The 14,699-nt window shown below is 41.3% G+C and overlaps 1 protein-coding gene across 3 annotated transcripts in view; it reads right to left on the reverse strand.

Annotated features, from left to right (window-relative positions):
• LOC124132036 (leucine-zipper-like transcriptional regulator 1) overlaps positions 1 to 14,699 on the reverse strand; it is a 34,146-nt gene that overhangs the window by 18,504 nt on the left and 943 nt on the right. For all 3 annotated transcript variants that reach the window (XR_007221072.1, XM_046495617.2, XM_048396474.1), the window contains exons 2-11: positions 14,530 to 14,592; positions 13,766 to 13,822; positions 8,363 to 8,442; positions 7,134 to 7,242; positions 6,715 to 6,853; positions 4,688 to 4,827; positions 2,974 to 3,120; positions 1,409 to 1,574; positions 1,039 to 1,131; positions 430 to 516 (exon numbers count right to left, since the gene is read on the reverse strand). Coding sequence is in view for 2 of the 3 variants with exons in the window: in XM_046495617.2 (XP_046351573.1) it covers positions 430 to 516; positions 1,039 to 1,131; positions 1,409 to 1,574; positions 2,974 to 3,120; positions 4,688 to 4,827; positions 6,715 to 6,853; positions 7,134 to 7,242; positions 8,363 to 8,442; positions 13,766 to 13,822; positions 14,530 to 14,592 (1,081 nt within the window). In the remaining variant the exon portion in view is untranslated. The remainder of the gene's footprint in view (positions 1 to 429; positions 517 to 1,038; positions 1,132 to 1,408; positions 1,575 to 2,973; positions 3,121 to 4,687; positions 4,828 to 6,714; positions 6,854 to 7,133; positions 7,243 to 8,362; positions 8,443 to 13,765; positions 13,823 to 14,529; positions 14,593 to 14,699) is intronic.

Genomic DNA, 14,699 nt, shown 5'->3' on the forward strand with positions numbered 1-14,699 from the left:
TTGGTAGCATTGTAGCGAGGGACCACTGTATATGACAGCGGCCTGTAAGTAATAGTCCGAACCTGACAATCCAGTGATTGATATTATGAGAAAAGTCAAAGCTGTTGGGGTATGAAGACATGCAATCAACCAAGTCACCGAGGCAAAATTTACAAGCTGCAATATCAAGATGAAGACAGAAAATGGACAATCGATCATCAAGGAAAGTCCATCTTTACATCCTTCAAAAACATAATTTTTATGGCCCCCAACAAAACATCATAACTATGGTCTTGTACAGGCAAATGTTTTGTCTCATAATATGCTTCACTTGACGTACAGTTCCGAGCTGTTCAACTTAATCATATTTAACTACATCTATCTATTCAAACTTTTCCTAAGGATACAGTGAACTTAAGAAGGATACTGTCAAATTAAACATGATATTACCAGACATCCAGCACTTTTTGTCTTGTCTCGCAGCCATCCAGACCGTGCTGCTATCAGTGCGATGTGCGCTGATATCTTCACATTTTCCTACAAGACAAATATCAGTGTTGCTCAGACTGATGGAAAAAGCCTCCTGCAGTTGTCATGCCATACCAGGTACCTCACCTACTTGACCAAAGCCTGGGCCTAGTAAATATTGTCCAGTCCGTATCAACAAAGCTACTTGGACTAATTGGCACTACCTCTGTTGTGCTGCAGCCACAAATCTTAATTAACACTTCAAATTGTTTGGGTTTTCTTTTGTCTTCAAATAAAAGTGATACCTAATTTCTTTAAGCCCAGAAAAACTTGAGTTCTAAATTGGCCATCTCATAACACAAACTACTTGTTGTTTGAGATCTGCCATCACACGGCTACAGTGACTGTCTGCAATATCCCTACTCCACTGCTGTACATGGGACGTTACAGGTGATGGAGTAAGCCGGATGGAGCCAAGAGCTCATCTAGGATGACAAGTTATCTCGCATGACTATAAAAAAAGATTATTTGTGAAACAGACTTAAAAAAGTCTAGATTCTCCCTCGACAAGTTTGTGAAATAGGTACTCACAGATCCTACAATGAAGTCTACATCACAGAACTGTCGGCTCTCTAGAAGTCGGCCATAGTCTTCATGTAAAGTACACTTCGGATAGCTGGAAAACTGTAAAGACAAACGGTCAATTATGAAACTCATTTGATTTTTTTCATATTTCTACATTCATATTCAGCTCAGTACAAACAGCAGGACATGTCTCTGTAGAATATGTAGCATGGTTATGTAGCGGCCATAACATCGTGATGGGATTCGAACCACGGACCTTCTTAGCCCGTGGTCGGACGCCTTGCACACATAACCAAAAAGGTTAACCCCTTCATCATATATCTATTTCTAATCCAAAAGGTGACAAACTTTGAGCTGTGCGTGACACTGGACGTACCTGGAATCTGTATATTTCCCCACTTCTGACGTTGTTGTCCACCGTTCCCCCAAATATGTACATGGCGTCCCCGACGACAGCCGCAGCATGGAATAGACGGCCGGCCGGGATCTGGCTGTCACATGATGGGTCCGTGATTGACCAGGTCTGGGAGTCAAGGTCAAAGCTAGATAACAAAACAAACATCACTTGTGAATTGTGCTTTGTGAATTACCACATGGGTCAGAGATCCAGATTAAAAGGAATCACCATTCCCCAATTGATTTTGATTAGCTTGCAAACAAATACGCATGAGAAATTTCAAAACCCCAAAAGTATAACAACACTATGTATTAAGCCAATGCATCCTTTTCAACTTGTACCTGTTTTTCTTTATACAGCTTTATTTACAGGAATCACACATCACACATACAGGAATTCTATTGCATGAATAAATTGCCATTTTAAGGGTTTCGCTCTCTGTTATCATTATAAGGACTAGAGGACTGAAAATGTTCGTTTCTACTCCTGGGCTACCCAACCTCTCCTAATGAATAGTGAGTGAGGTTTTACGCCGCTTTTAGCAATATTCCAGCAATATCATGGCGGGGGACACCAGAAATTGGCTTCACACATTGTACCCATGTCGGGAATCGAACCCGGGTCTTCGGTGTGACGAGCAAACGCTTTAACCACTAGGCTACCCGACCGCCCCATAATGAATAGGAAAGGTGCTATGTCTGACTTACTGTTAACAGGTTAATCAACCTTTAGATGGGCTTCACTGTGCACAGCGTTATTATTTTGGTTTAAGAATTGAATCGTGCATGAACTAAAGGTGTGGCGCCCCTCGACACACAGAACCACTGACATACTCTCCCTATAAACACTGCAGTTGCGAGTTTATGTGATGTGTTTCCCACTTGCGGCACCACACACACAGATACAAATTAGAAGTTACCTTCAACATTATTTTAAGTACAAGTATTTTATGAAGCTGTTTACCCATCGGTGTAAAAATACCCAACAGGCAAGACCCAAATGATGTAAAACATATTGAATACTCAAAGAAAACTATCAATCCCCAAAATGATCATCTGTTAATTACTGAGTCATCAGTTTAACATGTTTCTTGTTAAACGCCACACAATATTCCAGCATTATGGCGTCCGCCATCTTCCCGACGCAGGAGAGTTAACTGACTTAAAAAGTCCAGTTTCTACCCTTGCCGAACTAGGCTGAAATCCCTGCCCAGGAATTAGTTCAGCCAAAATATAACTCCATGATACCAGCCTAGTTCGGCAAGGGTGGAAACTGGACTTTTATAGTCAGTTAACTCTCTTGTCTCGGGAAGATGGGCGTCTGCTGTACATGATATAGTGTGGTCATCAGACTGCTGCCACTTGAATATTAATGAAATAACATTACAGTTTCATTACTGACAAGAGTACTGTGATATATATCTCAATACATAACATGTCTGTATCACTTTGCCAATAACAGAAGCTATTAGGGAGACAGGAACAGTATCTGTATACAAAAAGTATGTCAGAAATCTGATAGTGTAGTTAGGACCATGCACTGACCAGTGTAGCTCATTGGGAAGTGTTTGACCCGTAGCTCCACCAAACACATACAGGTGACGGTCAAATGCCACCATGGTGTGGCCATACCGCTTCTCCGGGGGAGGAGGGGCACCTCGGAGGATGTGCTCAGTAGAGATTCTGGTCCACCTGAAAACAGAACATAGGGATCAAATACCAGCGATTTCTTCAAAAGTTTCAAAAGTTCTTTGTCTTTTGATCACTGAATGTTTAGATTTTATTGGTATAATCTACACTTACATTACCATATATTACCGGGTTTGGGTCGACATCGGATATAGGCCAACCCTTGACTCGAGCCTTGACATCAATACATGAATGACATGCCTTGGAGAAACGTTGACCCCACAAGATACACAACATACCAGGGAACAACTGGAATCTATATAACATGTATTGTGTGACCCGTGAAGATTCCGGGGTAGAATAGGTCTTCCCATGCTTGCCGTAAAAGGCAACTATGCTTGTCGTAAAAGGTGACTAACGGGATCGGGTGGTCAGGCTCACTGACTTGGTTGATACATGTCATCGATCCCAATTGCGTGGTGATTTGGTTAATAATTACCCAATAATATAACTTTATAGAATTTTGATACAATAATCGAAAGAATTGAATCTGAAACTATTATTTTATTTGGATTATTTTATTCTAATATCATGTTATTTTAGTAGTATTTTACTATACATATTTGAAACAAATTAATAACCATAAGCGTAGCACTTTAGTACAGCTGATCGCTATTGCCGGATATATTTTTGTATGGAACAATTTGACCAATCTCCGCCGATGCTTCCGCACTCGCGATAGGGAAAACTTTATGTTGACAAATAATAGTCAAACTACAACAAATATGACCTTCAGCGAGTCAAAGTATGGCATGTATGATATATATATATATCCATTCTCTATCAACGAAAGTTCGTTTCAGGGCGTCAATTGCGGTAATATGACTGTGGTTGCTGTAAATAACGGTGAGTTGTGCGATCTTCCGATCACTTCACATATGATTTTGCCGAAATGAAAATAAACAATATTGAATGAAATTTTGAATAAAATTAATAAAATAGATTACAAAGGTAAGTCCAGATATATAATGAACTGTTCTTACAACCAGACAGTGTAATTACATGATTAGTTTGCATTCTTCATTACAGATTTGTTGACATGGTATTTCCGGTGTTACGTGCTCACAGTTATGTCTGTGTTGGGGGAAAAACATCAAAACTCTTCAACCCTGTGTATAAGACGACCCCCCTTGAAAGCCCCCTAATTCAAGGTAGGAAAAACTTGCCTTATACATAGTGGAATACGGTATTCATGACAAGTTTCATTTTTCAGATGCTGGTTTGGTCTAACTTTACATTAAATTGTATATTCATAAACTTATCCTATTTCACAAGCTATATGCCCTCCCCACCATCCCGCATTACAGCTCCTTAGGGCTGTTAGCTCTAAGAAACAGAATGAGGAGGCAGGTGTCGGCATGCACAGGATTATAGTGCATGACCCATTTGTTTGGATGGTGACCATAGTGATGCTGGGATGTGTTTGGGTGAATTGTTTTTAGAAGCTGGAAACTTTGTTCAAGCACATTTTCCGAGGAGGATCGAAAGAAGAGGGAGGAAATGCACTGTGTGAGATAGGATAAGTTTCAAAATTTAACTTTTCAAATCACAAGTGTATTGGTTTTCTTACAGTTTTTCTTTAAAGTTGAACTCAAAGAGGTTGTTTGTGATTTTGGCTCCACTCTGCCCCGAGAAGACATACATGCGGTCCCGCGCCACCGCCAGGGCAAAGTTGCAGCATGTGGGCGGGATGTCTCCGCTCTGGTTCACCTGCAAGCATCAGTCAGCACAAATACATACAGAATCACACCCCAGTGTCTTTTGACATCAAGATATCAACACAAGCTGCTGAAAGTTTAAAACTGCTAGGCTTGCTGACGAGTGTTCATATATACTCACCGCCAAAAGAAAAGCGAATCATAGAAACATATAGAGAAGTATGTATGTTAAAAAGAGATGTTTCCAATGTGTACCAATTAGTGACAAAACTAACAATCAAGGGTTACCACAGAGTGTCTTTATTCATATCACGATATGCTGCACATGATTTCCAAACTTTACATGCTAATCCTGCATGAGACAAGTGGTGAGTCTCGAGTAATGGATCTATGACGTCACATGTGATGCGTTCATAAGCGTCGGTACACATAATGACCAGTACATTTGTTTGTGTATCGAACCAATCTAATATATCTTGTATATGAGTAAGTCTTCATATATAAACCAACATGTATGTTTTTCACGTTTCTTTTAGCGGTATATTTGATATCAGACGACACGAGGGTGAGATGCTACTTATCATCTTAAATCTTTCTTCCAGATTTCTCAGTTTGTACACAGTAATAAGAAGGATCCCGAGTGTACAACAGTACAGCTGACCAGCAGGGCTGGGACACGTAACTCAGGTCAGGTGGGTACTGAGGAGGACCCAGGTACCCAACAGGACTCCCCGGACCCATGGCTAGTCATGTGATATACTGTTTAATGGCAATAACAATAATACTCCATGGCTACACTACAAGTCACTAACGTTTGTATGTTCTGACTGGGCATGCATTCCTTCTGACTTTTTTGTATGTTTGAGTAAAGATATAGCTTCAGTCAACTTCAGTATATGCATGACCAGATTGTTTTATATGTGTATCTTTTTGTCTGAGCTGAGTGAGTGAGTGACCGAGTGACGAAATGTGAGAGAGTGAGTGAGTGAGTGAGTGAGTGAGAGAGTGAGTGACCGAGTGAGTGACCAAGTGAGTGAGTGACCGAGTGAGTGAGTGACCGAGTGACCAAGTGAGTGAGTGAGTGACCGAATGACCAAGTGAGTGAGTGAGTGACCAAGTGAATGAGTGAGTGACCATGTGAGTGACCGAGTGACCAAGTGAATTAGTGACCAAGTGAGTGAGTGACCAAGTGAGTGATTGACCAAGTGAGTGAGCGAGTGACCAAGTGAGTGAGTGATCGAGTGACCAAGTGAATGAGTGACCGGGGGCCAAGTGAGTGAGTGACCGAGTGACCAAGTGAGTGAGTGACTGAGTGACCAAGTGAGTGAGTGACCGACCAAGTGAGTGACCGAGTGACCAAGTGAGTGAGTGACCAAGTGAGTGAGTGACCGAGTGAGTGAGTGACCAAGTGAGTGAGTGACCGAGTGAGTGAGTGACCAAGTGAGTGAGTGACCAAGTGAGTGAGTGACCAAGTGACCAAGTGAGTGAGTGACCAAGTGAGTGAGTGACCAAGTGACCAGTGAGTGACCAAGTGAGTGAGTGACCGAATGACCAAGTGAGTGAGTGAGTGACCAAGTGAGTGAGTGACCCAGTGACCAAGTGAGTGACCGAGTGACCAAGTGAGTGAGTGAGTGACCAAGTGAGTGAGTGACCCAGTGACCAATTGAGTGACGGACCAAGTGAGTGACCGACCAAGTGAGAGAGTGACCAAGTGAGTGACCGAGTGACCAAGTAATGGACCGATTTAGTGACTGAGTGAGTGAATGAGTGACCGACCAAGTGAATGAGTGAGTGATAATATCTCCACATTGAACAGTATTTCAAACACATCACAGCACGTAAGCTTGATGTGGAAGGAAAGCCCAAAGTGATGCATATGTCTACCAATCATAATGCAAGTGAAACAGTGACAGAAACAGACCTCTAAACATGTACCCACCTCCTCCCAGCAGCGTTTGTCTCCGTGCAGCGCGATGGTCCACATGTCATTCAGTCTGGCGTTCCCGTCATACCCAGCAAATATCCACAGTTTCCCATCATACACTGCAGCACCATGGGCTGCACGGGCTACCGGCGTCCTGTTGACAAACACCAGAACCTTAATCTCTGATTTGACGATGTGTATATCACAGTATTTCACAGTTTCGCAGTTACTGATTACCAAAATTACGCAGAGATAATGTCTAATTAAGTATTAATTACAAAATCTACCTACAAGCAGAAAACAGTCCCTGTTTTTTTGGTCCATTGTTCATTGTCATGATTACGTATATTTTGAACAGCTTCTACTTTGCATTTTAATTAACTTTTATGTCAAGGGAAGATCCATAGAGAGGATAGGTGAGCGTTGGGACTTACTTCAAATCAAATTTCCACTCCACCCACTGTCCATTATTGAAGCGGTACTCGAACAGATCGTTCTTGTTGGTGAGGTTACAGTTGGAGTGGATGTCCCCGGTGTAGCCCCCTGGGAGACATTGACGTGGTTACCATTCAACAAGGTGAAGGTCAGATGAAATGGCGTTTAAGGTACCGGTACAAGGAATGAGTTGCATGCATCAGATCAATGTGGGGAGTAACAGCAACATCTCTGGAGTGACAAGCATATAAGCCTGTCATACTGGAAACCCTTCCAATCTGGAATCTGTTATAGTGGAAACCCTTCTAATCCATGCCTTATTATACTGGAATCCCTTCTAATCTGGACACTGTTATACTGGAGACCCTTCTAATCTGGACCATGTTATACTAACGACCCTTCTAATCTGGACCATGTTATACTAACGACCCTTCTAATCTAGGCCCTGTCATTCTGAAAACCCTTCCAATCTGGACAGTTATTCTGGAAAACAATCAAATCTGGACCTTTGTACTTGAGATCCTTCTAATCTGAACCCTGTTATTCCAAAAAATCGTACTAATCTGAACCCTGTTATTCTGGAAACCCTTCTAATCTGAACCCTGTTATTCTAAGGCTTTAGATCTGTCCCATGTTCAACTAGAGACCCTTCTAATCTGGACCCTGTTATTCTAGAAACCCTGCTTCAGGTAATTACAGTTGGGAACATATAAAGACATCCTCTGCACCTAGACTTTGCTTATCCAGAAATGTGTTAATCTGGGCGTCACCACTGGCAACTGTACTGGCAGATTATACCATGCAGTGTGTACCATGTGTGCTCCATGTTCAGTTGCCATCATCTTCCCCTGCAGGATTTGCAAAGCATGTGTACCATCAACTGGATATAGACAGATATTTTCCAAATATTTTCATGACCCGTTTTATTACAATATAGATCTTGATTATCGATCAGATCGTCTTGACTGGGCGTCGCCATTTTGTTTGAAGCAAATGCAAGCAATATGAGCGATGGAATCGTATTTGTCATTAGGAGGGATATAAAGGGATATAACTCGAGTAATATAATAGCGAGTGGTGGTGCTACGATCGAGTCCAGGAATTCCAGCCTAGTTCGGGAAGGGTGGAAACTGGACTTTTAAAGTCAGTTACTCCCTTGCCTCGGGAAGACGTGTTGCCATGCACTGTTGCCATGCACCGTTGCCATGAACTGTTGCCATGTACTCACCGAACACGAACATGCTGCTCTCATGAACAACAGCTGAGTGGTGATACCTGGGGGCGGGAGGTTTGCCAGTTGTGAACGCCCTGCAAGAAATAGACAATATGGTGATATTTTCTAATGTTTCTTCATTCATCATGCTGAGACTCTGTCCCCCTGTCTTCATGGTCTTAGAGCATGTAGTGAAAGGTAATTAAATAGATGCAATATCAGACTTGTTTTCCATGGCTCCCTTTTGTTCAAAATTGAATACATCCTCATTGATCAAGTGTATCCCTATTATTATCACCCTCTCCGACCACACTTTCATCATGGAGGTGACACCACCATCTGACGTATCAGTAAATTCACAAAAAAAGGACTAATAAATTTCTGAATGTTTTTTTCCCAATCTTCATCATTTTAGGGTACGTGGAAAATGTAAATCAAAACTTGCCTAAAATGCATGCTCTAGTCACTTAACATAGAGTTTATAATCTCTCTCTTAGTGAGTGAGTGAGTGAGTATGGTTTTACGCCGCTTTTAGCAATATTCCAGCAATATCACGGCGGGGGACACCAGAAATGGGCTTCACACATTGTACCCATGTCGGGAATAGAACCCGTGTCTTCGGCGTGATGAGCCAACGCTTTAACCACTAGGCTACCCGACCGCCCCTCTCTCTCTCTTAGGGAGACGTATTTCCTGGTCATGTGACCCACATTGAATCCCAACATGCCCACAGCAGTTCCTGTCAGAGCAAAGCAAAGTGAGGTTTGGCACAGTTTCCAGTGGCCTCGTTTCGAACCTTAACTTCAAGTAAACAACCTTACTACGAAATTTACCTGTGTAACAAACACTAACAATGGAAAGGTTACAATAAATAAATTAAATAATATTTCTGTAGATTAAAAAAAACAAATCTTTGCTTTGCAATATTTCAAAAAGATGTTTGTCTGAGATACAAAATTGAGAAGAATATAGCCTTTACAAATGGTAATGTAGCAACATTTTATAAATCATGGATCTTTTATCACATATTGTTTGAAGAAGCAGAACAGGAATAACTTATGTATCTCTTTCTCATATTTGTTTCTTGCCAGGATCAGTGTTTGAATAATATTTTGAATACTTGACTGTGTGTATGTTTTGTTATATTTCTTAAAAATCACCTTGGCACCATTTCCAATACTTGTATTTAATTTTTCCCAAATGTATACATACATCGTCTTCAGAATGTGAGGGTGACCATTGCCCTGGATGGCCATCCTCCTCATGTAACAGGGAAAAGGGGAAATAAAATGTATAAAACCAAAAAAAACAAAAAAATTAAATAGATCTAAACACTTTATTTTAAGATCATGATCTTAGTGATACATACTGCTCAAACTAAGTTAACAAACGCCCAATTCTTTCATATTTCTATCGTTGATCTGCCATGGCAGTTTAACCATGGTAATATGAAAGAATTGGGCAGGGATTAACACGGACTAGTATATATTCAGGGCCCTAATCGATGAAGTCCTACAAGCCATGATAATCATCAGTCGTCTAGGCCCCATAGTAAAGGGTTGTTTGTTGGTGAACACAACACTCATCAGTATTCAAGGTATGCAAGGGCTGCCTGTAAATTATCAAGTCTGGACCAGACAAAATAGTGATTGATATTATGAGCACCGATCCACTACATCAGGTAGGATGACAAGGATCCAGGTCACAGAGCCATTATGTCACCTCGTCATGAACCCGTAACCCCCACAGGGATATGATAGAGATAAAAACCAACATGATAAAGTGCTATTGAAATCAACACTAAAACTTACCTGCTAGTGCAATGACATTGGCATAAAGTTGTCTGAAGGGCTTTATTTTAGACTATATTTCATAACATGATAGTAATTCAACTAAAGTCATGAACTCAATGAACACCCAGAAAATGCCAAAATTTGAAGACAGTTGTACAAGAGGAACATATACAGCTTTGACAGATGTTCAGGTAGGACAGGTAGTGCGTTCTGATATTTGATGGTTTGCCTGACAGCGTGATGAAGCGTGTTACTACGAGCGTCAGAATGTTCATGTTCTATTTAACCTGTTCAAGCAGAAATGAAATGCTGCAATGCAGGGTGTTTATTGATGTGGCAGTGCTTGACAGCGAGGGATATTGTAGGCGTACCTGAATTGTTCTCTGTAACAATAATTGATACAATATTGAGAATTTCCATATACATGATCATGTTGAACATATTTCCAGAAATAAGTTTTACCCTACGATATACAGTATAAGAAACACTTTTCGAGGGAACACAATTCTTAGTGTCAAATGCATGTGTTATTTCATTATTGTGTTCACAGTGAGTGAATTAGTTGTGATTACTTTGAACACAATAATACAGCTTGGAACAGTTTATTGCACTGGTTGTATATAGGAGGAATGCACAAGTTGTATAAGGAAAGAATACACTGGTGACATATGGGAGGAATGCACAAGTTGTATAAGGAAGGAATGCACTAGTGACATATTGGAGGAATGCACTAGTGACATATGGGAGGAATGCACTAGTGACATATGGGAGGAATGCACTAGTGACATATGGGAGGAATGCACTCGTGACGTATGGGAGGAATCCACTAGTGACATATGGGAGGAATGCACTAGTGACATATGGGAGGAATGCACTAGTGTCATATGGGAGGAATGCACTAGTGACATATGGGAGGAATGCACTAGTGACATATGGGAGGAATGCACTAGTGACATATGAGAGGAATGCACTAGTGACATATGGGAGGAATGCATTCGTGACATATGGGAGGAATGCACTAGTGACATATGGGAGGAATGCACTAGTGACATATGGGAGGAATGCACAAGTTGTATAAGGAAGGAATGCACTAGTGACATATGGGAGGAATGCACTAGAGACATGCGAGGAATGCACTAGTGACATATGGGAGGAATGCACTAGTGACATATGGGAGGAATGCACAAGTTGTATAAGGAAGGAATGCACTAGTGACATTTGGGAGGAATGCACTAGAGACATATGGGAGGAATGCACTAGTGACATATGGGAGGAATGCACAAGTTGTATATGGGAGGAATGCACTAGTGACATATGGGAGGAATGCATTCGTGACATATGGGAGGAATGCATTAGTGACATATGGGAGGAATGCACTAGTGACATATGGGAGGAATGCACTAGTGACATATGGGATGAACGCACTAGTGACATATGGGAGGAATGCACTAGTGACATATGGGAGGAATGCATTTGTGACATATGGGAGGAATGCACTAGTGACATATGGTAGGAATGCACTAGTGACATGGGAGGAATGCACTAGTGACATATGGGAGGAATGCAGTAGTGATATATGGAAGGAATGCACTAGTGACATATGGGAGGAATGCATTTGTGACATATGGGAGGAATGCATTAGTGACATATGGGAGGAATGCATTAGTGACATATGGGAGGAGTGCACTAGTGACATATGGGAGGAATGCACTAGTGACATATGGGAGGAATGCACTAGTGACATATGGGAGGAATGCATTAGTGACATATGGGAGGAGTGCACTAGTGACATATGGGAGGAATGCACTAGTGACATATGGGAGGAATGCACTAGTGACATATGGGAGGAATGCACAAGTTGTATAAGGAAGGAATGCACTAGTGACATTTGGGAGGAATGCACTAGAGACATATGGGAGGAATGCACTAGTGACATATAGGAGGAATGCACAAGTTGTATATGGGAGGAATGCACTAGAGACATATGGAGGAATGCATTCGTGACATATGGGAGGAATGCACTAGTGACATATGGGAGGAATGCACTAGTGACATATGGGAGGAATGCACTAGTGACATATTGGAGGAACGCACTAGTGACATATGGGAGGAATGCACTAGTGACATATGGGAGGAATGCATTTGTGACATATGGGAGGAATGCACAAGTGACATATGGTAGGAATGCACTTGTGACATGGGAGGAATGCACTAGTGACATATGGGAGGAATGCACTAGTGATATATGGAAGGAATGCATTAGTGACATATGGGAGGAATGCATTTGTGACATATGGGAGGAATGCACTAGTGACATATGGGAGGAATGCATTAGTGACATGGGAGGAGTGCACTAGTGACATATGGGAGGAATGCACTAGTGACATATGGGAGGAATGCACTAGTGACATATGGGAGGAATGCATTAGTGACATATGGGAGGAATGCACTAGTGACATATGGGAGGAACGCACTAGTGACATATGAGAGGAATGCACTATTGACATATGGGAGGAATGCACTAGTGACATATGGGAGGAATGCACTAGTGACATATGAGAGGAATGCATTAGTGACATATGGGAGGAATGCATTCGTGACATATGGGAGGAATGCATTCGTGACATATGGGAGGAATGCACTAGTGACATATGGGAGGAACGCACTAGTGACATATGAGAGGAATGCACTAGTGACATATGGGAGGAATGCACTAGTGACATATGGGAGGAATGCACAAGTGACATTTGGGAGGAATGCACTAGTGACATATGGGAGGAATGCATTAGTGACATATGGGGGGAATGCACTAGTCACATATGGGAGGAATGCATTCGTGACATATGGGAGGAATGCACTAGTGACATTTGGGAGGAATGAATTCGTGACATATGGGAGGAATGCACTAGTGACATTTGGGAGGAATGCACTAGTGACATATGGGAGGAATGCACTAGTGACATATGGGAGGAATGCACTAGTGACATATGGGAGGAATGCACTAGTGACATATGGGAGGATAATAAGAGCCCAGGGTGCTCTCAAATTTGAAATAGGGGTCTCTGATCAGAATTTTATTTTGGTGAATGGTGAACGTAAATTTTGTGGTTTATGCTTACACCCTGAAATGTTAATATACGACAGATAAATTTTTCCAGAATTTATTTGCCCATAATTAAGGGTACACATAACACACGAGTGTGTATTATACACGAAAATATAAGTCTTGCGTACAATGATCAATCAGAAGGGGTGCTAATTGGGATTGTTCACTAGCCAATATTGCTGTAGGCGCTTATTAGAGCAGGGCCTTTATTACGTCGAATATGGTAATATGACAGGAACACACTAGTGACATGGGCATCGTGTGTTTGGTACAGACAAACCAGGGATCACAAGCAGGTAGAACTGAACCTGCAACCAGTAGACAAATTCTTGTTACGGTGTACAACTCTGCCATAACCCTGCTATGGTACAAATAATAATTCTACCTTGTCGAGAGTAATGGTATATAATGTTTAGTATGCATATGAAAGTCAACAATAAATAAGATCTTTCCATTTCAAATCTTCCTCACTGATTGGTTAAATAAACATGATAAAGACTGACACTATGAAATACCAACCTTCCCCAAGATTTATCCTTCACATCAAATCTCAGCAAATCATTCAGCATATTTTTCCTGCAGTCAAAAACAAGATAAAACATCACATTCGTAACATGTATTAACATGAAGAAAACAAAGAAAAGACATTACAAGCTGCTAGAAAAGAATAAGTGGACACAGTCTGCATGGTCAGCCATATTCCAGCTAAATCAGCAGCCTGTGTCTAGCTGGATCTGCAGAACATGAAATAATTTAGATTCTTACAAGCATAAACATGATAAATGTATCATGTATCAGTGAAGTAAAGTCACTCACTCTGAACAATGTGAATTCGGAGGGTTGAAGAGTGAACTTTTCATTATCTTCACTTGGGCAGGGTTTGACAATTAGTGTCTCAACAAAATGTTCTAAATAGACATGATAGACAATGACAGATATTATCAGTGATTATTACCATTAATTGGCATGTTCATTGTCTTATACCACAGAGAGCAATATTCCAACAATATCGAGGCAGCCTGTAAATAATCAAGTCTGGGTCAGACAATCCCGTGCTTGACGTCCTAAGCAATGTCCCGTGCAGTTAGGATACAATGCCATGGGATCAGCTATGTCGCCATGTCTGACCACCAGATCCATTTTGTCGCCTTGATCTTACAACAGGCATCTGTTACTGAACTTAGTGGAAACTAATTCTAACAGTGAATAGTATTAGGAAATGAACTTTGATGTTGCGGATATGACATCATGTATGAGGCATGCGTTTCATGCTGCAGTCTCACCCATTGTCTCCTCCAAACACATACAGAGCTTCCTTGTAGGCAACAACCGTGTGTTTACTCCTCCTGTTAAAAAAAGAACATGGAATTACTAGTAACCATGGAAATGCTGGACTTCTAAAACTCTAAATAATAAACCCTTCCCAACCACTCCCCAAACCCATTTCTTGAAA

Source organism: Haliotis rufescens, unplaced genomic scaffold (genome assembly GCF_023055435.1).
Source record: "Haliotis rufescens isolate VD_foot unplaced genomic scaffold, xgHalRufe1.0.p SCAF_15, whole genome shotgun sequence".
Lineage (NCBI taxonomy): Eukaryota > Metazoa > Mollusca > Gastropoda > Lepetellida > Haliotidae > Haliotis > Haliotis rufescens.